This window comes from Saccoglossus kowalevskii, chromosome 10 (assembly GCF_978046115.1).
Source record: "Saccoglossus kowalevskii chromosome 10, keSacKowa6.1, whole genome shotgun sequence".
NCBI lineage: Eukaryota > Metazoa > Hemichordata > Enteropneusta > Harrimaniidae > Saccoglossus > Saccoglossus kowalevskii.
Genome location: NC_140650.1, coordinates 2,685,446 through 2,706,449, shown reverse-complemented (window position 1 = coordinate 2,706,449; position 21,004 = coordinate 2,685,446). Strand labels below are relative to the sequence as shown.

The following is a 21,004-nucleotide window of genomic DNA, read 5'->3' as shown; positions in this document are numbered from 1 at the left end:
CATATCTAATCCATTCCGAAAGAATAATGTTATGTGTTTTTGCATCACAACTATCTAAATTCATGTTCTAAAGCCACTACAAGTATCAAAATTAAACAAAAAACAGAATTTGGTTGTTGCTAGGCAGCGGATGATCCATACCAACTGTCTATTTATATCTTAATTGTCTCTTTGTAAATCATGTTTCAACTTAATACTGCCTATAACGTTACAGAAGAGACATTTTTTGATATATTATAATAGTCTTTACAGATTCTCATTAATGTTAATTGACAGACAAAAACATATTTAGTTGCTAAGTAACCTGTTTACCATAGCATCACATAGAACAATCCATGGCCTATTTACCGGAATCAGAAAGCCATGGTCTTTTACTGCATGTACATCAAATTGAAACAATGTTGTTAGGCAATACATTCATGAAAGAAACCAACTATTTTTGGTCAGATGGATTGTTTCAAAAATATGTATTCTCACAATAAACGTTCTCAAGTCATTAATCATAGTTTCAGGAATTGTCACAATCTCCTGTGCATGTACAATAAACGGTGCATTTTAAGTGTGCTCGTACACATTTGCAGTCTTTACATTTGCTCCTACATTGACACTTCAGCAATTCTGGGCAGGATACTCTTGCTTCTGGTAAGTTTGTCCAAAGCGGCCTCCACTGTTCTGGGCAAGTCCATCCCCACTCAGAAGGGGAAGGCAACTGGTGATATGGTATAGTAGTACGTCCCCAATAGTGTCCACCTTGCAATGCTGCCCTTCTGATATGTTGCTGTAAGGCCGCCTTGGGAGGAGGAAGGGCTGACATCTGACGTCCTTTTCATGTGAATAGAAGCTTTCTGACTTTGTTGATGAAGGTACTTGTTGCTGTCCTGTCATAGAGAAGGATGGTGAAGTACTCTAGTGAAGCCTCAGTCTCTTCAGATATTTGTTCTGGTGCACTGTGCAGTTCATAGAAGGCTCCAGTGAGTTCATCATGCGTCTCCCACACTTTCCATGCAGTCTTCTTTCCAACTTGGGCAAATTGGGACACAGTGTCGCAGCCGGTGAAAGCATGGAACACCGGAAGTACCAAAGATTTGTGTGGGCCAAGGGAGGCACTTATCTCATGTGCTGGGATGTAGTGAAAGTTCTTGCCACTTCCAAATGCAATCCAGAGGTCTATCCTTCCTAGCTGCTCGACAGTCGCTACTGCTAAAACAACTACATCGGTGTCTACTGTCCGAACAAGGATCTTGTGAAAGCCCTGTCTGACAGCATCAGCAACATGTACCATGATTCTGGAATCTGCTTCTTCATGATTGCAGGGAGTAATGCTGGATGTGTCTTGTGCAGGTATACAGAGTAAATTAGCACCATCAGTGACAACAAGAGGGTTCTGGTATGGGGCTGGACACTTCAACACGCCTACGTTGACTAAGACCCATAGTACGCTTTTCCCTGGTCAGTGCTTTTAGACTGTTGTCAAAGTATTGATCCCACACAATATCTACTCGTTGAGCCTTGTTCTGTTCTCTTGTGATGTGTGGAACAAACACATTTGCAGCGTAGTCACCAAATGTCTTGCATCCTCCAGGTCTAAGGATGTTCACGAGGACAGCACCATCCATGATGCTCACATCTGTATCTGGCCTTGAATTACATGGAGACTGGATATGTTGTTCAAGACAGCCAATGAGATCTGACTTTTTCCCCAAACGTAATTGTCCATATGAAGAAAGGGATGGTGGAAAATGATGATTTTCATGGCTGAAGAAATTGTCCAAATCACCATCTCTTGTCTGGCGTGCAACATACAGTCTTGCAAAAAGGGATGATTCGCTTTTGAGAAGATTGACATGTGTCCCTGCTTTCTTTGACTTGTGTGCTTGCTCGTTGAACAGTACTACTTTGTTCCTGGTGATGGTTGCTGTTATTGGTTTGATGTTAGCCCGGAGACGCTCGTCTACAAATGTTCCATACTGTTCTTGACCCTTTGATTGTATTGTAGTGAGGCACTCGATTGACTGCTTGTCCATGATGTCCTTTGAATGCAGTCTCAGAAGATCTTGGCTTTCTTCTTCAAACGGACTCCCTATGCCCTCAATTACTCTGACCAGTGTATCGACCTGTGTAGCAAATTTTTTTCTGGGTAGCATCAGTTTGCTCATGGTGGTTTCTCTGGCTGGGACTCTCTTGTTTCCCTACCATGGATGACTCCAATTCAGATATGACACGGACAAGTTTTGGCCCTGCTACTGCCCATCGTAAAAGAGCATCGGCATCCTGTGTCAGTCCAATGACTCCCCCTTCACCCTTCATCACACCATTATTTTGCTCATGGCCATGATCAATTGCGATGAGGGAGAATTTTTTCAAGGACTTGGCCATGACGAACTTGCCGTGCTGAAATTCTCGAGCAACATCAGGATGGGTGTCGTCCAGGCTACACATATCTCTCACGTGAACTGACATCCAGCGGGCGTAATGGGTGTGGTTGAGACTGAAGAACCAAGTTGTCAATTTAGTCACCAGTACGCAATGAACGCACAAATGCCAAGGCAAGCAGTTCCAACTCAAGGTTTGTGTTACCAGTACAGGAATTGTGGACTGTCAGTCTTCCGACGTGTGCACCACATGTTGAAACTCTCTGCAAGGCCTTCTATGTTGGTGGCATACATATCATATGCATTCTTCAGGAGAATATACAGTGTGCATGCCGGGTCCGAGTGACATGGGATGCCTTGAGGAAAGATTCTGCAATTCCACGAGTGCCAAGTTGTGCCTCTTGAAGAGCTTCAACCCATCCACTCCCTTCCAGCCAATGACCCAGTACTTTGTAGCAACATATCTCCGTGTGGAGTCCACCAAGAAGGATTACAAACTTGTCCTCTCCATACTGGTTGTCCATAGACCATTGTAGTTGTTTCAGTTTTGCGAACAGAGGCTGATCAACACAAATTACTGGAATCTGACCAGGTTTGACAAAGTGTACAGCTGCCTGAATAAAATATAAAAGCAGTGACGCAGCATTGAAGGGGAGCTGGCCTCCTCAGCAAACATAGGCAGCATGGCATTGGTCGATGGTAAAAGGTTTGATTCTGCCATTCGACTGGCATAGTATGGGGCCCAAGATATGTTAGACTCGCAGGATATTTCAACTGCATGCATCTTCTCATTCATAACATGATTCAGCCAGTTGTATTCTTTTTCCGTCTCTTCACTCAGTTTATCGCAGGAAGATGTCAGGTTACTAGAAGTTAGTGGAACATAGACATCACCTGATGGCAGACCTGTCTGTCTTATGTCGCAATAGGCCATGGGTAAGTCCATTACCTTCCTCTGTGCCTTCAAAGGTTTTATTGAATGGGTAAAACCACGGTAGTTATCGCCACTTTTACTCTCGGTAGTAATGTTTTGGAACAAGGACAAGCTTGTACCGTGAAATGAACCAGTGGAGGTAGCTGAGCTTGGATTGTGGTCTATATTGTCAGCGGCTGCAGTGATGAACTGACCCTTCTGGATCTGGGGAGGACAGACTGTGCCAATCTGGTCATAATACTCAGACATTATTTCCCATTGATGTGACTATATCCATGATTCGATCATATGAGGATGACACACCAAGAGCATAAAGACAATCAACCAACTGTCGTTCTCTCGTTAATGCATGGACCTTCAGTCCCATATAGACGAGTAGTGGCGTCTCCCGATCTTTGCCATGATAGACATGTTGTACTTTACCGTAGTCTCTGCGCCTCTTGATGCAGTTGAAAACTAACAGATGAGCGATGGTAAGCACTGGTTGACTGAGGTTCTTGTTGCATGTCTGATCCGTAATATTTGATCCATTGATGAGCATGCTGACAAGCAACAGAAGTGACTGAGGCACTGATTCAACTAGACTATTTTCGTCAAATGACCCTGAGAATGTTACATTCTGTGTTAAAATGTCACGTCGGATCGAGTCTGCAATTTGGGTCATATTGACACTCTGTTCATCTGGATCAGTCTGGTACCTTGACGTAGGAGGATTCCTACATCATCCTCATAAGCCATGAACACATCTCTTCCTTCCCTGTAGGCTTTTACACCTGGGAGATGCATTAGAATACTGTCTTTAAGGTGCTTACTGTTTATTCGTGTAGGAACATTCACACCAAGTTGATCTAGTCTCTCAGTGTACAGCTTAGTAAGATCTGCAAGTTTGAACACCTTTATGTCTTCGTCTTGTCTCCTTTCCTCTATGTAGGATATCAGCTCTGCTAACGCGATACCTTTACATGTTTGGTCACTTGATACACATGAAATTTGTGAGACCTTTCCATGTGCTCTGTTGTACAAATTGGTGAGGCATCTTGCATGGTATTTTGCTTCAAGCACGATAAGGTCTACTGCACCTAATTTAGCCAGAAGGGCCTCGTCTTGGATCTCTTGTGCACACTTCCTTACACGATAATCTAACTTTAATGTGCAGACTTCATGAAGTTTTCCTTCACAGTTTCTGCTTTGCAACAGAAGAAACACACTGGGGTTTTGCTCTGCACATGGGTGGTATCTGATCCTCCACTAATGCTGCCTGTGAAAATCCGTTTTGCCGAGGTTGTTGGCTCTTCGTTAGACTTTCGCTTTCGCTCTTTGGCACGTTCCAATTTACTTTTGCCAAACTTCAAATAACAGGATTTGTGCCACTTTGCATTATGTTCCTTAAATGTGGATTTTACACCATTCCCATCGTCCAAACGTGTAACATCTATTTGTACAGGCATGCACTGAAGTTCATTAAATTGACTGATGTTTTCAGCAATCGTCTTATAGCCTGCATCTGTGGGACATGTCAATGATTCTTTGCTGTCTAGTTGACAAACAATGCATTTCGACCAGTCACTTGTCTGAGTAGTAGTTTGTGAGGGGCTCGCCATTTCTGAGCATGCACCAGTAGGTTAATTGAAGACATCTATCTTCCACCACCAATAAGTAACTACATCTCCAGCCCTGAAAAGATCACTAAAATTAATGGATTATGATTCAATAAAAACCATCAGGAGCATGCATTACCTATTTATATAATTGTTCTATAAAAATAGGCCAACAATAATTGATGGGTTAAAAAAGCCAACATGGTGATATAATCAGGTAAATAGGTTGCCTAGCAACCATTATAAAACCATGTGCAGTTTACTTTTGCCCCAGAGTGAAAATATAATACTAAAGCTATATATATTGAAGTACATGGAATTGTTTAAATCAACAAACATCAAATATGCTTGGTTGCTAAGGAAAATATGTTGCCTAGTAACTGTTGCTATGTGTATACACTTGCTCCAGGGTGATGCTAGTTTGAAGATCAAAGCTGCAGATATAAAAATACATTAAAATTGTTCGTGAAAATGGTCTGCAGGTATCTTACATGTCGGTTGCTATGGGGAATATGTTGCTTAGCAACCATTGTTATGTTATTTACAGTTTGCATTGGCTCCACCTTTCAAAATATTTAGAATGATGTGACGTACATGTGTGCTAATTTTCATGCTTTTATCATCATCTGAGCAATTTTCGCACCCATCGCCTGGACTATCTGTTCTTTAATTGAAATGTGCATTGCTAACAGCGGAGCTATCTCAGCCGAGAGCCTGCTTCTTTAAATACTTGTGATTCATCGGTGAATTATTTTATTCGAAATAAAGCGAATATGTAATATTAACCATACATACAATATCATGCGTAATGTTAATTTTTTCTATAATAAACTCGCAGCGCACTTTGATCGCATGGTACATTTCGACTGAACTCTAATAACGTGTTTGAATTACGTGCAGCAATGGGCAAGGACCTCAATGAGTTCACGCACTGACATTTAAATTCGGGCCACCCAGTTTGACACATTTGTTCAAAAAATCTGTAAACTCTCACAAATACCATGAACGCAAAGAGTTAACTGAAAGGCAACGTCGTTTTTGACAACAAAAAAGAACACGTCAATACAAGATTATGTGTGCAAGGTTAGATTTATAGAACGTACATGACCGCTTAACTCTGTTTTTTTTTTAATACCTAATCATGTCGCACGTGAAACACAGGAGACATTTTAGTTCGTCCATTTCTTGTTTACTGATCTTGAACTTTTTGTCTGGAATGCGAAACTAGCAAAGAATAAACATTAATGATACCCACCGCTGTCAAATCAACAAGAGGCTCGAATCAGGAAGGCTCGGCTATTTAAAACTTCGTAAATAACATTCTTTTCAAGTGGTAGACTTTATTCAAGTGTAACAAACGTAAATGAAATGTATGGATGAGTCATGATACTCCTACCTTCGAAAGTTACGACGTTTACTCTTGGAATTGCTGATAAATACATGCATAAAATACAACATATACCATTGTTTCACGCAACAACAATTGCATTGGACTTATGGATTTTTATATTAATAAAATACGTGGGCCGATAATTTTACCATATGCTTAGTATTTCCATGCCAGTGATGCTCGTAACCTGCTCGATTTAAAACAAAGACTCGCGGAATCACAAAGGAAACTGTTAAGTACGTATTTCACACCTTTTCTACGACCGCGGTTGCAATGGGTACCGGTGGCCACCGCAGTAGAGACCCCTAATTATAAGCTATCCCCGGTGTGCCGCGGTGATTACCGCGGTGAACCGCCCGTTTGATTTCCTACTCTTAAACAATAGTTTTATTCAGGATAAAAAGTAAAGGGCTCGAGAAATTTGACTAAATCGTGTAAAAATGAAATACAATACCAGTTGGATTTAAATCTTGCCACATTTAAGTGGCAGCAGTTTACCAGCAAGAAAACAACTCATTATAGAAATGATTACCTCTCTTAGAATTCCATTGCCTTGATATACAATGAGTGAATTATCACTTGAAAATATTGTTTTTAGTACTTTTAGCAATGTGGTACAATAAACAAATAATTGCTGAAATTGGAGGCAAAATTAAGTTTAGGGTCATTAAAAATGAATATTGACTGACAATGAGGTAACTACCATTATTGTTCTGACAGTATGATTCAATTCCAGAATGTAAAATGTTATCTATTCAAGCATCCAACCATTCATTTTGAGAATCCATCGTACTTTGTTTTTTCACCATCAGTTACAGAACGAGATTCGCAGATATGCCACAAGACAGAGACCAGGAGCACAGGCCAAGTCAGACTTTTCTGAGTTCAATTCAAATACATATACTAAGGTATTTACAAATGTGTAAACTTTTGGCAACAATTCATTCCATCATCTTGTATTTAATGTCAGGGTAGGACAACTTGCTTGATTTCAAACTAGAGGTCACTTCTTCAACATTTGTTGGCTATAAAACATGTTTTAATGAAAAAATCAGTGCTAAGTTTAGAATTGAAGCATTTTGTGTGAAACTTTCCATACACTAAAGATTCTGTCTGATGTATTTGATTTTGGAGAGTTTTTATCAGAAACATTTGTATTACATTCTGTAAGCTCCTCTGCTCAGACATAAGCACTAGTAATATACAGTGTTTACATAAATGCAAGTTTTCATAACATATTGCAAAGTACAAATAGTTGGCATGGTTACACATAAAAGATACCAATACTTTACTTTGTTTCAGGCTGCCCATGAGAGATTGTCAACATCTGTATGCATTGGTAAAATTAGAGTACCTGTTGGTAAAGGAGAAGAACCTAAAGTGGTTGCCCTCAATCTACAACCACAACATTTAAAAGAGATTCATGAACATTTTAGATTATAAGTGTATTACTTAGTAGATATTAAGATTGCTTCTCTCTATGCATAGTTGTATAATGCTCTCACATATCTGTGACATTTCCTTACATTTGTGTGTTTTATTGTGTTTGTGTCATATCTCATATTTGCCTAAATTGATAAATTCTGTCAGTTTACATAATCTGAAACAAAATCTTGATATTCAAATGGTTATGAGTCATCAACATTCGCCTTATCAACAGAATCAATATAGACGATAATTAATTTTTTTCATCACAATTTATTTATTTTTGTCATACCTTAAGTTTAGCTTGGAAATTTTAAAATGTTGATTTTTGATTCATCTTAAAACTAAATGTTTCCTGATCTAGTTAATACAGTACATGTTTAGGAGAGGCAGACTGTAAATAAACAATTTCTGAATTACCGTCATATGAAATGTAATTCTATTTGCGCGTGTGTAATTTGGCAACGGGTGAAGGTAAGACCAAGTCAAAAGAACACCAAAGGCCATGCACCCCAGAAGATGTCAGCGGCATATTTGAAAGAGTTTTTTTTATGATGGCGGAGTGAGTGTGAGTTGTTACAAACGAGGGCAGCTAAAACTATAAAAGACAGTTGAGAAAAATGGAAAATGGACTGAAATGGTACGTGTATTTTGCTGAGGAAATATGACCGTAACAGTTTTTCAACTCCTAAAATACCTGCAAAAAATATTGCACTATAGCCAAAGATAATTTGCATGTTTGTAATTCTTGCTTAAGCAGAATACTAGTAGTGTACAAATTTTCAGAGGCTGGTATGAGTAAGGTAAAGGATGGCAGTTTTATTTGAGGGTAATTTGGATGTTGCGAGTTGAAACGTTCAAAATCTGTCCTACCTTCAGGTTTGTTGACCTCAGGTCACACAGTATGTGTAAGCGCATAAACAATAAATGCCCAAATGCTATCAATTCAAGAATTGATAACAAGAGAGCCAAAGGACATGTTTGATCATGTCCATTTGAACTGTGTAACCATGGTACAATGACAAGTGTGAAAAAGAACACTATTTAAGGGCCATCTCAGGTCTATTGAAACTGTAAAACCATGACAATGAACTTTTCCTGTCAACTTTTAAATTTCATTATTTTTTTGGCAAAGGGTTTTATTTTTTCGTTTACATATTTGCTCTGAAAAGGAAGTTACTGTATGGTATTGCCATGTAATTTATAAAAGTGTTAATTGTCCATATTAAATATTTTCCTGTCAACAAAAGTTTGTTTTTATTCCTTAAAGGGTGCTAGTTGCCTCAACTTGCTGAATAAATACAAAGCAAGAAAATGCTGCCTTGTGCTGTACACACACCAAAACGCAGACTGCTTTGGAACATTCACGGTACCTCCCCCCCCCCCCCAAGTCATACACAAACAGGTTTCGTCAAAACTTAGTAATTTGTACATAAATTGAACATGAGACTTGATATACATTTTGTTGTTCAGATTAGATTAAAAATTGACAGCTATTTTGCATTAATAACTGTTCCAGAGCCATAATACAATACATTTTGACTAACTGCAATTATACACAAGGCACATTAACATGCATTTCCGTTTTCACTATTGAACAGAGAAATGTCATGACTGTATTTACTCTATTAGACACACACCAACAGTTGCACGTTTAAAATACTTGACAAGTCATCCTCAATGACAGTTATAGTTTGGATTATAAATGATCTACTGTGTGAAGATTAAACTTGATTGATCCAGGCATGTACGAGATATGGCTCTGTGGAACTGCTTTTGCTTAAACAAGATGTCAGCCAGTTAACCTTATGCTAACAAAAAATGGTTTGCATAAAGTTTGAACCTCATCGGCCCAAGCGCATGCAAGATGTCCGACAAATGTCAATTCACAAGTCCTCAAGAAGGATTATGCAAATTAATATGCTCAAATTTCAATGCAAATCTTACTAGGTCTTTAGCATTGTTCCAAAGCACTTATACCAATTTTGGGTAATTATCAACCCAAAACTAATGTCTGTTGATTGCTCCAGGGCACGCATGTATCAAGTTTCATTATATGAATTCTGAATGTACAAGAACTCAAAACTAATTAGATACTTGAGATATTGATGGAAAAGATGCAAACAAGGTAATAAATATGCACAGATCTGCGCAATCTCACACAGCATCAATGTGATTGAACAGATTTTACAGGCAACTCAAACCTCGGCATGTGTACCAAGTTTCATGTAAATTTACCAGCACATGGAGATAATAGCTGAACACAACTGCAAAAACTCTCATTGTGTACTTCACACAGTAATTACAGTACATGGGTATCAAGTTAACCTTACTGGTTATGTAAGACAAAGACAGGAATTGATAGTTTTTTGGTGTACTTTAATAACCATACAACATAAATTTATTAATGTGATATACAATGCTTATAGGATTGGTATAAACAGACAAATTCCACAATTAGTATTGCCTAAAGATAAAATGTAAATAATGTTTCCTTTTTCTAAAAAGCATCAAGTAAATTAAGAGTTTTTTAGAAATGACAATACAAATATTAGGCCTCTAGTTATATGAGAAAAGGTCAACACAAATACTACGTTATTACATCATATAAATTCATTCCAGTTTCTGACTAATCTGCATAAACTATTTTGCATACTAAAACAAAAAAAGATCTGTGTACAATAGTAAATTAACTAACTTGGTAAAGACCATGCAGTGCAATCACTTGGTACAGCATTTTAAGTTTTCACAAACACACTCCTGCACTTTTTTTAGCGAATTATGTTTTTCAATTTTTGAATATTCAAAACTATATCAAGTAATCTACAAGTAATCCTTTGTGTTATCACTTTTGTGTATTCCAACACTAACAAAAAAAGTCATTCAGATAAAACTACTACCTGGTACTTCTACTACTACTATTAAATGGTGAATGTAAACATAACTGATCATACAGGAATAGTATTTTAACATGTTTTCAGTAAGCACCAATAAGAGACTGAATCCTAACATTGCAGCACATTGTGTTCCAATTACTACTGTAACAATCCTCTTGTATCGTAGTGAAACCGAATAACACTATCACATTTCTGGTGTCCTATTTGCTTGTTATACGTAAAAGAAATCATAGAGTTTTAAAATTAATAATGTGAAACAGAAAACTGAATTGAAATACATAAAACAAAATATTACTGCAAGAACAAACAAGAGCTGAAGATGTAGGTACAAGTGAAATAAGAAACTATGTAACAGTATTACAAGTAACAATATGTTATATATATATGCCACTTACTATATCAATAATTAAGGGACCATAGAGACTTGTAGATGAGGATACGCAAGGCTGCAACAAATTGAACTACAGGCATACCTGTCACTGATTAACATTAGTGGCTGCTGAACAGCAAGATGAGCATCTATCATGAAATGTACAAGTGAAATTAACATTACGGTTATCATTGACAGATAATATGTACAATGAGTGGATGTTGAACAGTAACACATGATTTGACAACATCTACCATGAAATGTACAACTGAAATTGACATGATTGGTAAACTTTAAAGATATGTACAACAAGTGGCTGTTTTTAACAATAACACATGGCATGTACATATTAAAACATGAATGAGTAAAGTTGACAGATAAAAGTTGAAAAACAAAGACTCCAAGTTCAATATGGGTCTGTTACATATGAATGCAAGATTTGGTATGTATCTGTAGCTGTTAATATATCACCAACTTTATTGATTTCTGATTTTAAGTTCTAGTTCTCTTTCTCTTATTATCCTTTCTCTTTCCCTCATATACCTATGATTACCATCTAACTGCATTCTGCCTCCATATGGATTGTACCTACCACCCTGTCTGGAGTGTACATTGCTTTTACCACGTCTTCCTTGTGGTAGTGATTGAGGCGGTGGCATTGCTTGGCCTGGGTTGCCATTCATTGGAGACGGAATTCGACTGAAGTCTATATAGGATAGAGGCCCCATGTCTTGCGCAAGTGGCTTTATTTGATTAGGTAGTGAATACATTGAAACTGGTGTTGTGTATGGCGATGAGCGTGATGCATATTGTGATGAACATGATGCATATGGGGAGGAATGTGATGCATATCGTGATGCATACGATGCAGAGCTATAAGATGAACGCCTGATTGGACCACCGTAACGATCTTCTGATGACTTTAATAGTGGAGGTGGAGTAGGAAGATTGTAAATTTCACGAGACATCAAGGGTCTTATTGGTACATTTTCTTGTGTATTGACAGAAAATAAATCTGCTGGTGCACTTTCATGTCGTGTATGCCTTTTCAATGAATTTTCACCAATAGGATCATCGATAAACCGTGGCACACCAACCCCCCAAGAATTAGCTACATGTGCAAGAATCAAGTTAGTTACACGCCTATGCGCTCTCTCATTCCAGTGTATCCCATCCTCAGCTCTTCTGTGAATTTGCCATCGAAAGTAATAATGCAAATCTAAAACATCATACTTAAAAGACACTACTATATCACGAGCATAAAAGTTGGCTTCTAAAATATCAAGCCTAAGTGTATCATTCATGAAAGCAACTTCAGGAACTAAAAATCCCCCTCGGATGTTTTTGGAAACTGGCATCGCAGTATTCCAAATAATCATCGTGTTTTTTGGTAATATTTCTTGAAATCTTTTAAATAACTTCACTAGATTTGTTCTGTAAGTTGTAATGAAGGAACTTCCATATCTGGTAATATCCCATAAACAGGAATTAATGATAATCACATCTGGACGGGGATCCTCTTGAAAATCTGTCAATACTGTTTCAACATAGTCATTATAGACGCGCGTCAGGAAATAAAACCTACAAAGGAAATCATCTTATTATACAACATTCATTAAAATATCATAATGGGCCGTTTACATTGTAAAATTGTACAAAATTCAGGGACTATGATATTTGAAATGATAACACCAGTTGATAATGAAGTAGTATTTAACACAATAAATAAGAGGGAAAAACTATTGCCTGTTGTACACCCAGGATTATTAATTATCCAGTCCACCTGATGATCTTTAATGCAAGGCTGGTAAAATTTGAAAGTCACCATCTTTGGTGTCTATGAATCAACTGAGAAACTTTACATGCTAATATACATATACAAGGGTTTTTACAATCTACATGAACAGGTGACAAAAAAGGATTTTAAAGAATGTGTTCAAAATCATTAACAATCCCATTTATAACCAAATACTGTGTTAAATGCATATATTTGTACATTTCAATTACAGAATGCAATTACTATATTCTGGACTTTATGTTCAACAAGTTGCAAATTACTGAAGTAAAACTATACTCACCTGACAAGATGGTAATCTGTTTTATACTGCCTAACCTCTCGATAGTTTGTCCCATTTGTTAACTTTTCCATCTTGCCACCTTCCAGTAACTCGTCATTTTCAAATGACAGTTCACCCTACAACAAATACAAGGTGATTGCAATCAGACTAAGACACAAGGTAGGATAAAAACAGAAATGTATAAATGGAGTATGTAAACAAATTTGTACAGAATACCAGTTCAAAAGTTCTCAAATGTATTAGTACAGGTTCTATTGCAACCATGGTTATAAATACAAATCTGATAGAAGCATAATTTTGATTCCATACTATACAAGTAGTTATGACGACGATGAAGTGGTATTACATGCCTTATTACGCAATTCTTTATTAATAAGAAACCTGTTTTGTTGCAGTAAAAGCACAATGTCTTTGTATATGGATCTCTGCACTGCAAGAAAAAATGGCAGTGGCTTTAGTAACATAGTAGTAGAGATGAAATAAAATAGTGCAAGTAGTTTAGGATATCTTTGTGTAGTATGTACACACACAAGTTGATCTGTTTTCACAAAAACAGACTCCAGAACATTAACTATATGATTTGTCTGTGCTTCAAAATTGGATTGCCTTCACTATGTATCCTCTTGTTCAAACTAGAGATTTAGAACGCAGACACATACATATGTATGCTTCTACTATGGATCCTCTTGTTCAAACTAGAGATTTAGAACACAAACACATACATATGTATGCTTCTACTATGGATCCTCTTGTTCAAACTAGAGATTTAGAACACAAACACATGGGTACATATGTATGCTTCTACTATGGATCCTCTTGTTCAAACTAGAGATTTAGAACACAGACACATACATATGTATGCTTCTACTATGGATCCTCTTGTTCAAACTAGAGATTGTAGAACACAGACACATACATATGTATGCTTCTACTATGGATCCTCTTGTTCAAACTAGAGATTTAGAACACAAACACATACATATGTATGCTTCTACTATGGATCCTCTTGTTCAAACTAGAGATTTAGAACGCAGACACATACATATGTATGCTTCTACTATGGATCCTCTTGTTCAAACTAGAGATTTAGAACACAGAAGCATACATATATATGCTTCTACTATGGATCCTCTTGTTCAAACTAGAGATTTAGAACACAAACACATACATATGTATGCTTCTACTATGGATCCTCTTGTTCAAACTAGAGATTTAGAACACAAACACATACATATGTATGCTTCTACTATGGATCCTCTTGTTCAAACTAGAGATTTAGAACACAAACACATACATATGTATGCTTCTACTATGGATCCTCTTGTTCAAACTAGAGATTTAGAACGCAGACACATACATATGTATGCTTCTACTATGGATCCTCTTGTTCAAACTAGAGATTTAGAACACAAACACATACATATGTATGCTTCTACTATGGATCCTCTTGTTCAAACTAGAGATTTAGAACACAGACACATACATATGTATGCTTCTACTATGGATCCTCTTGTTCAAACTAGAGATTTAGAACGCAGACACATACATATGTATGCTTCAACTATGGATCCTCTTGTTCAAACTAGAGATTTAGAACACAGAAGCATACATATATATGCTTCTACTATGGATCCTCTTGTTCAAACTAGAGATTTAGAACACAAACACATACATATGTATGCTTCTACTATGGATCCTCTTGTTCAAACTAGAGATTTAGAACACAAACACATACATATGTATGCTTCTACTATGGATCCTCTTGTTCAAACTAGAGATTTAGAACACAAACACATACATATATATGCTTCTACTATGGATCCTCTTGTTCAAACTAGAGATTTAGAACGCAGACACATACATATGTATGCTTCTACTATGGATCCTCTTGTTCAAACTAGAGATTTAGAACACAAACACATACATATGTATGCTTCTACTATGGATCCTCTTGTTCAAACTAGAGATTTAGAACGCAGACACATACATATGTATGCTTCTACTATGGATCCTCTTGTTCAAACTAGAGATTTAGAACACAGACACATACATATGTATGCTTCTACTATGGATCCTCTTGTTCAAACTAGAGATTTAGAACACAGAAGCATACATATATATGCTTCTACTATGGATCCTCTTGTTCAAACTAGAGATTTAGAACACAAACACATACATATGTATGCTTCTACTATGGATCCTCTTGTTCAAACTAGAGATTTAGAACACAGAAGCATACATATATATGCTTCTACTATGGATCCTCTTGTTCAAACTAGAGATTTAGAACACAGAAGCATACATATATATGCTTCTACTATGGATCCTCTTGTTCAAACTAGAGATTTAGAACACAAACACATACATATGTATGCTTCTACTATGGATCCTCTTGTTCAAACTAGAGATTTAGAACACAAACACATACATATGTATGCTTCTACTATGGATCCTCTTGTTCAAACTAGAGATTTAGAACACAAACACATACATATATATGCTTCTACTATGGATCCTCTTGTTCAAACTAGAGATTTAGAACGCAGACACATACATATGTATGCTTCTACTATGGATCCTCTTGTTCAAACTAGAGATTTAGAACACAAACACATACATATGTATGCTTCTACTATGGATCCTCTTGTTCAAACTAGAGATTTAGAACACAAACACATACATATGTATGCTTCTACTATGGATCCTCTTGTTCAAACTAGAGATTTAGAACGCAGACACATACATATGTATGCTTCTACTATGGATCCTCTTGTTCAAACTAGAGATTTAGAACACAGAAGCATACATATATATGCTTCTACTATGGATCCTCTTGTTCAAACTAGAGATTGTAGAACACAGACACATACATATGTATGCTTCTACTATGGATCCTCTTATTCAAACTAGAGATTTAGAACACAAACACACATACATATGTATGCTTCTACTATGGATCCTCTTGTTCAAACTAGAGATTTAGAACACAGACACAGAACTTGTGCATATTATACAGTGGCCCCTCTCTAAGTCGCGGGTGTCGGGATCCAAGCAAAAAAACGCCACTTATCGAGGGCCGCGACTTACCGAGGGAACTCATGAAAGAGGGGGGGGGGTCGTGCATTGAAAACACATAAAAAGCACATACCTTGGTTTAGTTAATTGAAAGATTAGAAACATACTGTAAAGGGGGTAATTATTCACTGGGTTTTAATTTAGCTTATTTCGCTGACTGGAAAAATGCGCTAAATTAAAACACAGTGAATATGTAAAATTTAGCATAGAACACATTATCTAAATGACGAAACCGTGAATTTAAAACCCACTGAATATGCCCGAAATGGTAAATCAGTGAAATTTAAACCCAGTGAAAATTAGTCATTTTACAGTATTTATAAATTGTGTGTCAGGCAGTATTCGAATAAGATCACGATTATGTTTGCTGTAAACATCGCAGTGATGCGTTGTTTATTTTGTTTGTGTCCAATATTATATGGGTCGTTTGCTGTTGCTTGCGATTTCAACAGTAACAGCTTTCAAAATAAACCAGCTTCATCGCAATTATAAACTTGTTCGTCAGAATAACCACCTTCATAGATAAGTTCTGACAGCGTCCATGGATTGAGACTTCGTGTATAGCATTGTCTTCTTTACCTTCACAAGAACCACCCTGAACTGCCCCCAAATTCAAAGTCGTCATATCTGAGTTGAGTGCTTTGCATTGGGTGATGTGACCAGAGAGTGGAGTTCCAGCAGACCGTTCTTGAAGAAACGTAAACAGCTTTATCAATGTCATCATTGTCAGACAATTTCGCACGTTTTTCTGTTCAGTCCCGCCTCTTGGTCAACTTTGAAAACAAATTCCCCCTTCATTTTTTACCCACCCATGAATTGTGGGCTCGCCCACTGCTATATCACATGCAACCCTTCACTTGGTTTCACCTCTTCTTGACACAATCGGTCACTGTGAGTTTATGGTGTACCAACAGGCTGGATAGCTTTCGCTTTGAAATGCTGCTCAATTGAGAAATAGAGATCAGATAATGAATTCAACTCATTGTAGCGAGTTTTTTAGAGGTATACCAAAATGGGACCGGCCGAGAAGCATGTACGGTCACTACTCGACACCCCTGTTGACACCTTGAGTAAGGCCTCCATCGCCCATTGCGTCTCAGCAATTGACGGACAGTAGGTGTTAAGTTGTCTTTTTAACGGTTAGTTAAAAACACTATGCCACAAAACATTAGTCTTTGTACTTCAGAACTGCTGTCAAAACACAATAGAAATTTTGGGAGCCATCCAAGTACCCGTGACTTAGCCGAATCGTGACTTACCGAGGCACGACTTAGCGAGGGGTCACTGTATTCCATTCTATTGTATGTTTACAGTGATCCATGGCTGGATTGAGACTGAATGCAAATATCACCCACACCTAAAACATGGATATTGTTTGATACACTAACAGCTATCTTGGAATATAAATGTACTGACCAGAATCTCCCATGACTACAATACACTTATTTCGCAGTAGCTTTCGGACGTCAGTATTCAAAAATATAGCTTGTCGTTCCATTTTAGATGACAGGATTCACCTGTATTGAAGAAGAGACTGATTATTTAATATGTGGACTATTTTGTGTGATGGTGTGTGTGTATGATTACACTATCTCATTTTACAACATCCTACAAAACTCATTACTCATTAACATATTGAATGATCATAAAATGTTTTTTACTTTCAATGTTTTGATTACACACCATAGCTGTATCTGCTTTCATGTGCCTAGAAAAACACAACTGATATTTTAACCCTTGAAATGGCAAAAATGAATACTATTATAAATTTGTTAAATAAGACAGACTATGCAGACTCAATTAACAAAAATAATTATACCTAAAACTCTAAATATATCACCCATGAAAAAAACACACGTGGTTCAATAATTCCTTGAGGTGTAAACTCAATACTCGTATGCATCCCTTGCGTTCTGGCATGTACGGATTGCAAACTGAAAAAGTTGAATTGAAAAACGAACACTCACCTTGAGATTCAGGAAACAGTGCTTGGTAACTGGCACAACTGGTTTGGTCCAAAGATAATCACAACTTCACACCTAACTTAAGTATGAAAGCCAAATTTATACACATAAAAGCTAAAGTCATTTTTAAGAATGGTCACACACCAAACAGAATGATGAGTTTGGTCTCTGCTTGATGTTTATGTCACTTGTTGAAAGTCAGGCTGAATTAATAAATACAAGAATGGATGAATAAATCCCTCTGCAGTCTATATCATACAAGACAAAAATAAAGATTAGTTTTACTGTAACATGTATGCAAGTTACTGCTAAAATTGATAAACTGCTCAAAGTGTCATAAAAAATCAAAGAAAGCTTAGAAAGAACTCCCGTGTGCTGAGAGAGTATTGAAGACACATTAAAAATTAATTAAAAATTATTTGTACATGAGATATTGATGGAAAAGCTGAAAACTAATTATGTAAATCAGGTAACTAATATGAACAGAACAGCACAACAAAATTATGAATTATTATGCTAATTAGAGAATTAATATTAATCAAAATTGTCCTAGAGCATTTATGTACCAATTGTATTCAAATGTGATGACCAGTAATTGAGATATCAGTGTTAATTAATTATGTAAATTAGGTGATTAATAAGCATAAATATTTACCAAAAACTAATTGGGTTTCTGCATAGTTCTCTTTAAAAGTTTCATCTAAATCCAATTCGTGGTTCTTTATATATCAGTGGAACATTATATATATAATTAGGTAACTAATATCCAATTAAAACTAATCCTAGAAGATCTATGTAGCAAGTCTCATTGAAATATGATGATTACTACTTGATATATCAAAAGCTGAAAATTAATTAATTATGCAAATTAGGTAATTATTATGTACTCATATTACCCTAAAAACTATCAGGTCTGTGCAGTGTCCAATGACATCTATGTACCAAGTTTTATTGAAATGTGATGATTACTACTTGAAATATCGAAAGCTGAAAATTAATTAATTATGCAAATTAGCTAATTATATATACTGATATTACCCTAAAAACTATCAGGTCTGTGCAGTGTCCTATGACATCTACGTACCAAATTTCATTGAAATGTGATTACTACTTGAAATATCAAAAGCTGAAAATTAATTAATTATGCAAATTAGCTAATTAATATATATTGATATTACCCTAAAAACTATCAGGTTTGTGCAGTGTCCTATGACATCTATGTACCAAGTTTTATTGGAATGTGATGATTAGTACTTGAGATATCAGTGGAAAAGCCGAAAATTGATTAATCATTATGCAAATTAGGTAATTAATATTGCACAGATTTTTACCCAAAACTAATCAAATTTGCGCATTAGTTTGGAGCATCTGTGTGCCAAGTTTCATCAAAATCCAATGAGTGGTTCTTTAGATATCAGTGGAACAGTCATGGAACAGCTAAAAATCAGCTAATTATCATGCAAATTAGGTAATTAATATGCATGGATTTTTACCAAAACCTAATCAAATCTGCGCATTGGCCCAGAGCATCTATGCACCAAGTTTCATCAAAAACTGATGTTTGGTTCTTGAGATATCAGTGGAACAGACGGACACACATACACACACTAACTGCAAAGACTCCCTTTTTGTGCTTCGCACACGGGAGTCAAAAACTGTGGGACTGTCGGGAAACATCAAAACAGCAGACAGAAAATCAAATCTCAAAGCCAGCAGAATTATTTAAAGGCCCAGGTATACTATAAATACGCTCCTAAACAATAGGGATTGTTTCCTTGCTTGTCGTGCTGTAGTAAACAGCTCCGGTAAAAACGGTTTTCTCGAACTTACAAGTCGATTATGTTGTGCCAAAGTTGATGCATGTGACTATGAATATCACAGCAGTGACTGTGTGTAGTATTTATAACAATAAATAGTGTACGAGCTGAGATTTTGGCGGATAAATGTCAAAAACACGAACCTGGGAAAGAGCCGCGCTACCAATCTTGAATAATTAACTATTGTCAATCAAAGTCACCCGATGTTGGACTGCTGAAACGGGATGCGTCATAGGCTATGCAAGTGATTAACAACACTCATTAGCATAGCCACACCTCCAATTCACACTTGCCCAGGGCAAGTGAATTGGGCCTTTAAGCCATGCTCATCCTATTTCTCTATCAGTTTTTACTGTTTTCTATGTGATAGTGACTCGTTAAAGTGGGCTTTTTTCAGAAACTCAAAAGGTATGTGTGCAGTCTGTCTTTCTAAAGCAAAATTAAAGTGGCTTTCACATTAGAGATATCATTCTGCTTACACCTGGTTTTTAAATCCTGTACGAAACATGCCCTTTCGGCCATTCTTCACACATTTCTGTTATCAGTTAGCTCAGAGCTAATGTTTTCCTTGTAAAGGTGTGTTGGCCAAAGTTGATGCATGTGACTATGAATATCACAGCAGTGACTGTGTGTAGTATTTATAACAATAAATAGTGTACGAGCTGAGATTTTGGCGGATAAATGTCAAAAACACGAACCTGGGAAAGAGCCGCGCTACCAATCTTGAATAATTAACTATTGTCAATCAAAGTCACCCGATGTTGGACTGCTGAAACGGGATGCGTCATAGGCTATGCAAGTGATTAACAACACTCATTAGCATAGCCACACCTCCAATTCACACTTGCCCAGGGCAAGTGAATTGGGCCTTTAAGCCATGCTCATCCTATTTCTCTATCAGTTTTTACTGTTTTCTATGTGATAGTGACTCGTTAAAGTGGGCTTTTTTCAGAAACTCAAAAGGTATGTGTGCAGTCTGTCTTTCTAAAGCAAAATTAAAGTGGCTTTCACATTAGAGATATCATTCTGCTTACACCTGGTTTTTAAATCCTGTACGAAACATGCCCTTTCGGCCATTCTTCAC

General features: G+C 36.9%; 2 protein-coding genes across 4 annotated transcripts in view; one reads left to right on the top strand and one right to left on the bottom strand.

The window, feature by feature from the left end:
- LOC100373853 (dynactin subunit 1-like) overlaps positions 1–8,968 on the top strand; it is a 105,013-nt gene extending 96,045 nt beyond the window's left edge. For all 3 annotated transcript variants that reach the window (XM_085504151.1, XM_085504152.1, XM_085504150.1), the window contains 2 exons: positions 7,107–7,202; positions 7,597–8,968. In XM_085504151.1, coding sequence (XP_085360277.1) covers positions 7,107–7,202; positions 7,597–7,737 — 237 coding nt within the window. In that variant the 3' untranslated portion in view covers positions 7,738–8,968. The remainder of the gene's footprint in view (positions 1–7,106; positions 7,203–7,596) is intronic.
- A 1,113-nt stretch (positions 8,969–10,081) lies between these two features.
- On the bottom strand, positions 10,082–18,167 carry LOC100368846 (PC-esterase domain-containing protein 1A-like). Its single transcript, XM_002739065.3, has 5 exons — positions 18,107–18,167; positions 17,556–17,656; positions 13,415–13,494; positions 13,065–13,180; positions 10,082–12,567 (listed from the first exon to the last, which is right to left on the bottom strand). Exons 2-5 carry the CDS (start codon positions 17,635–17,637, stop codon positions 11,463–11,465), a joined length of 1,383 nt encoding a protein of 460 aa, XP_002739111.1. The 5' UTR covers positions 17,638–17,656; positions 18,107–18,167; the 3' UTR covers positions 10,082–11,462.
- Positions 18,168–21,004: the final 2,837 nt, after the last annotated feature.

What these genes read in the sequence shown, in the direction of transcription:
- LOC100368846 (XM_002739065.3), bottom strand. Translation starts at nt 17,637, where the DNA reads ATGGAACGACAAGCTATATTTTTGAATACTGACGTCCGAAAGCTACTG. An exon ending in TGTAGTCATGGGAGATTCTG is followed by an intron (nt 13,495 to 17,555) that starts GTCAGTACATTT and finishes TTTTTCTTGCAG; the next exon opens with TGCAGAGATCCATATACAAA. An exon ending in ACAGATTACCATCTTGTCAG is followed by an intron (nt 12,568 to 13,064) that starts GTGAGTATAGTT and finishes TTTCCTTTGTAG; the next exon opens with GTTTTATTTCCTGACGCGCG.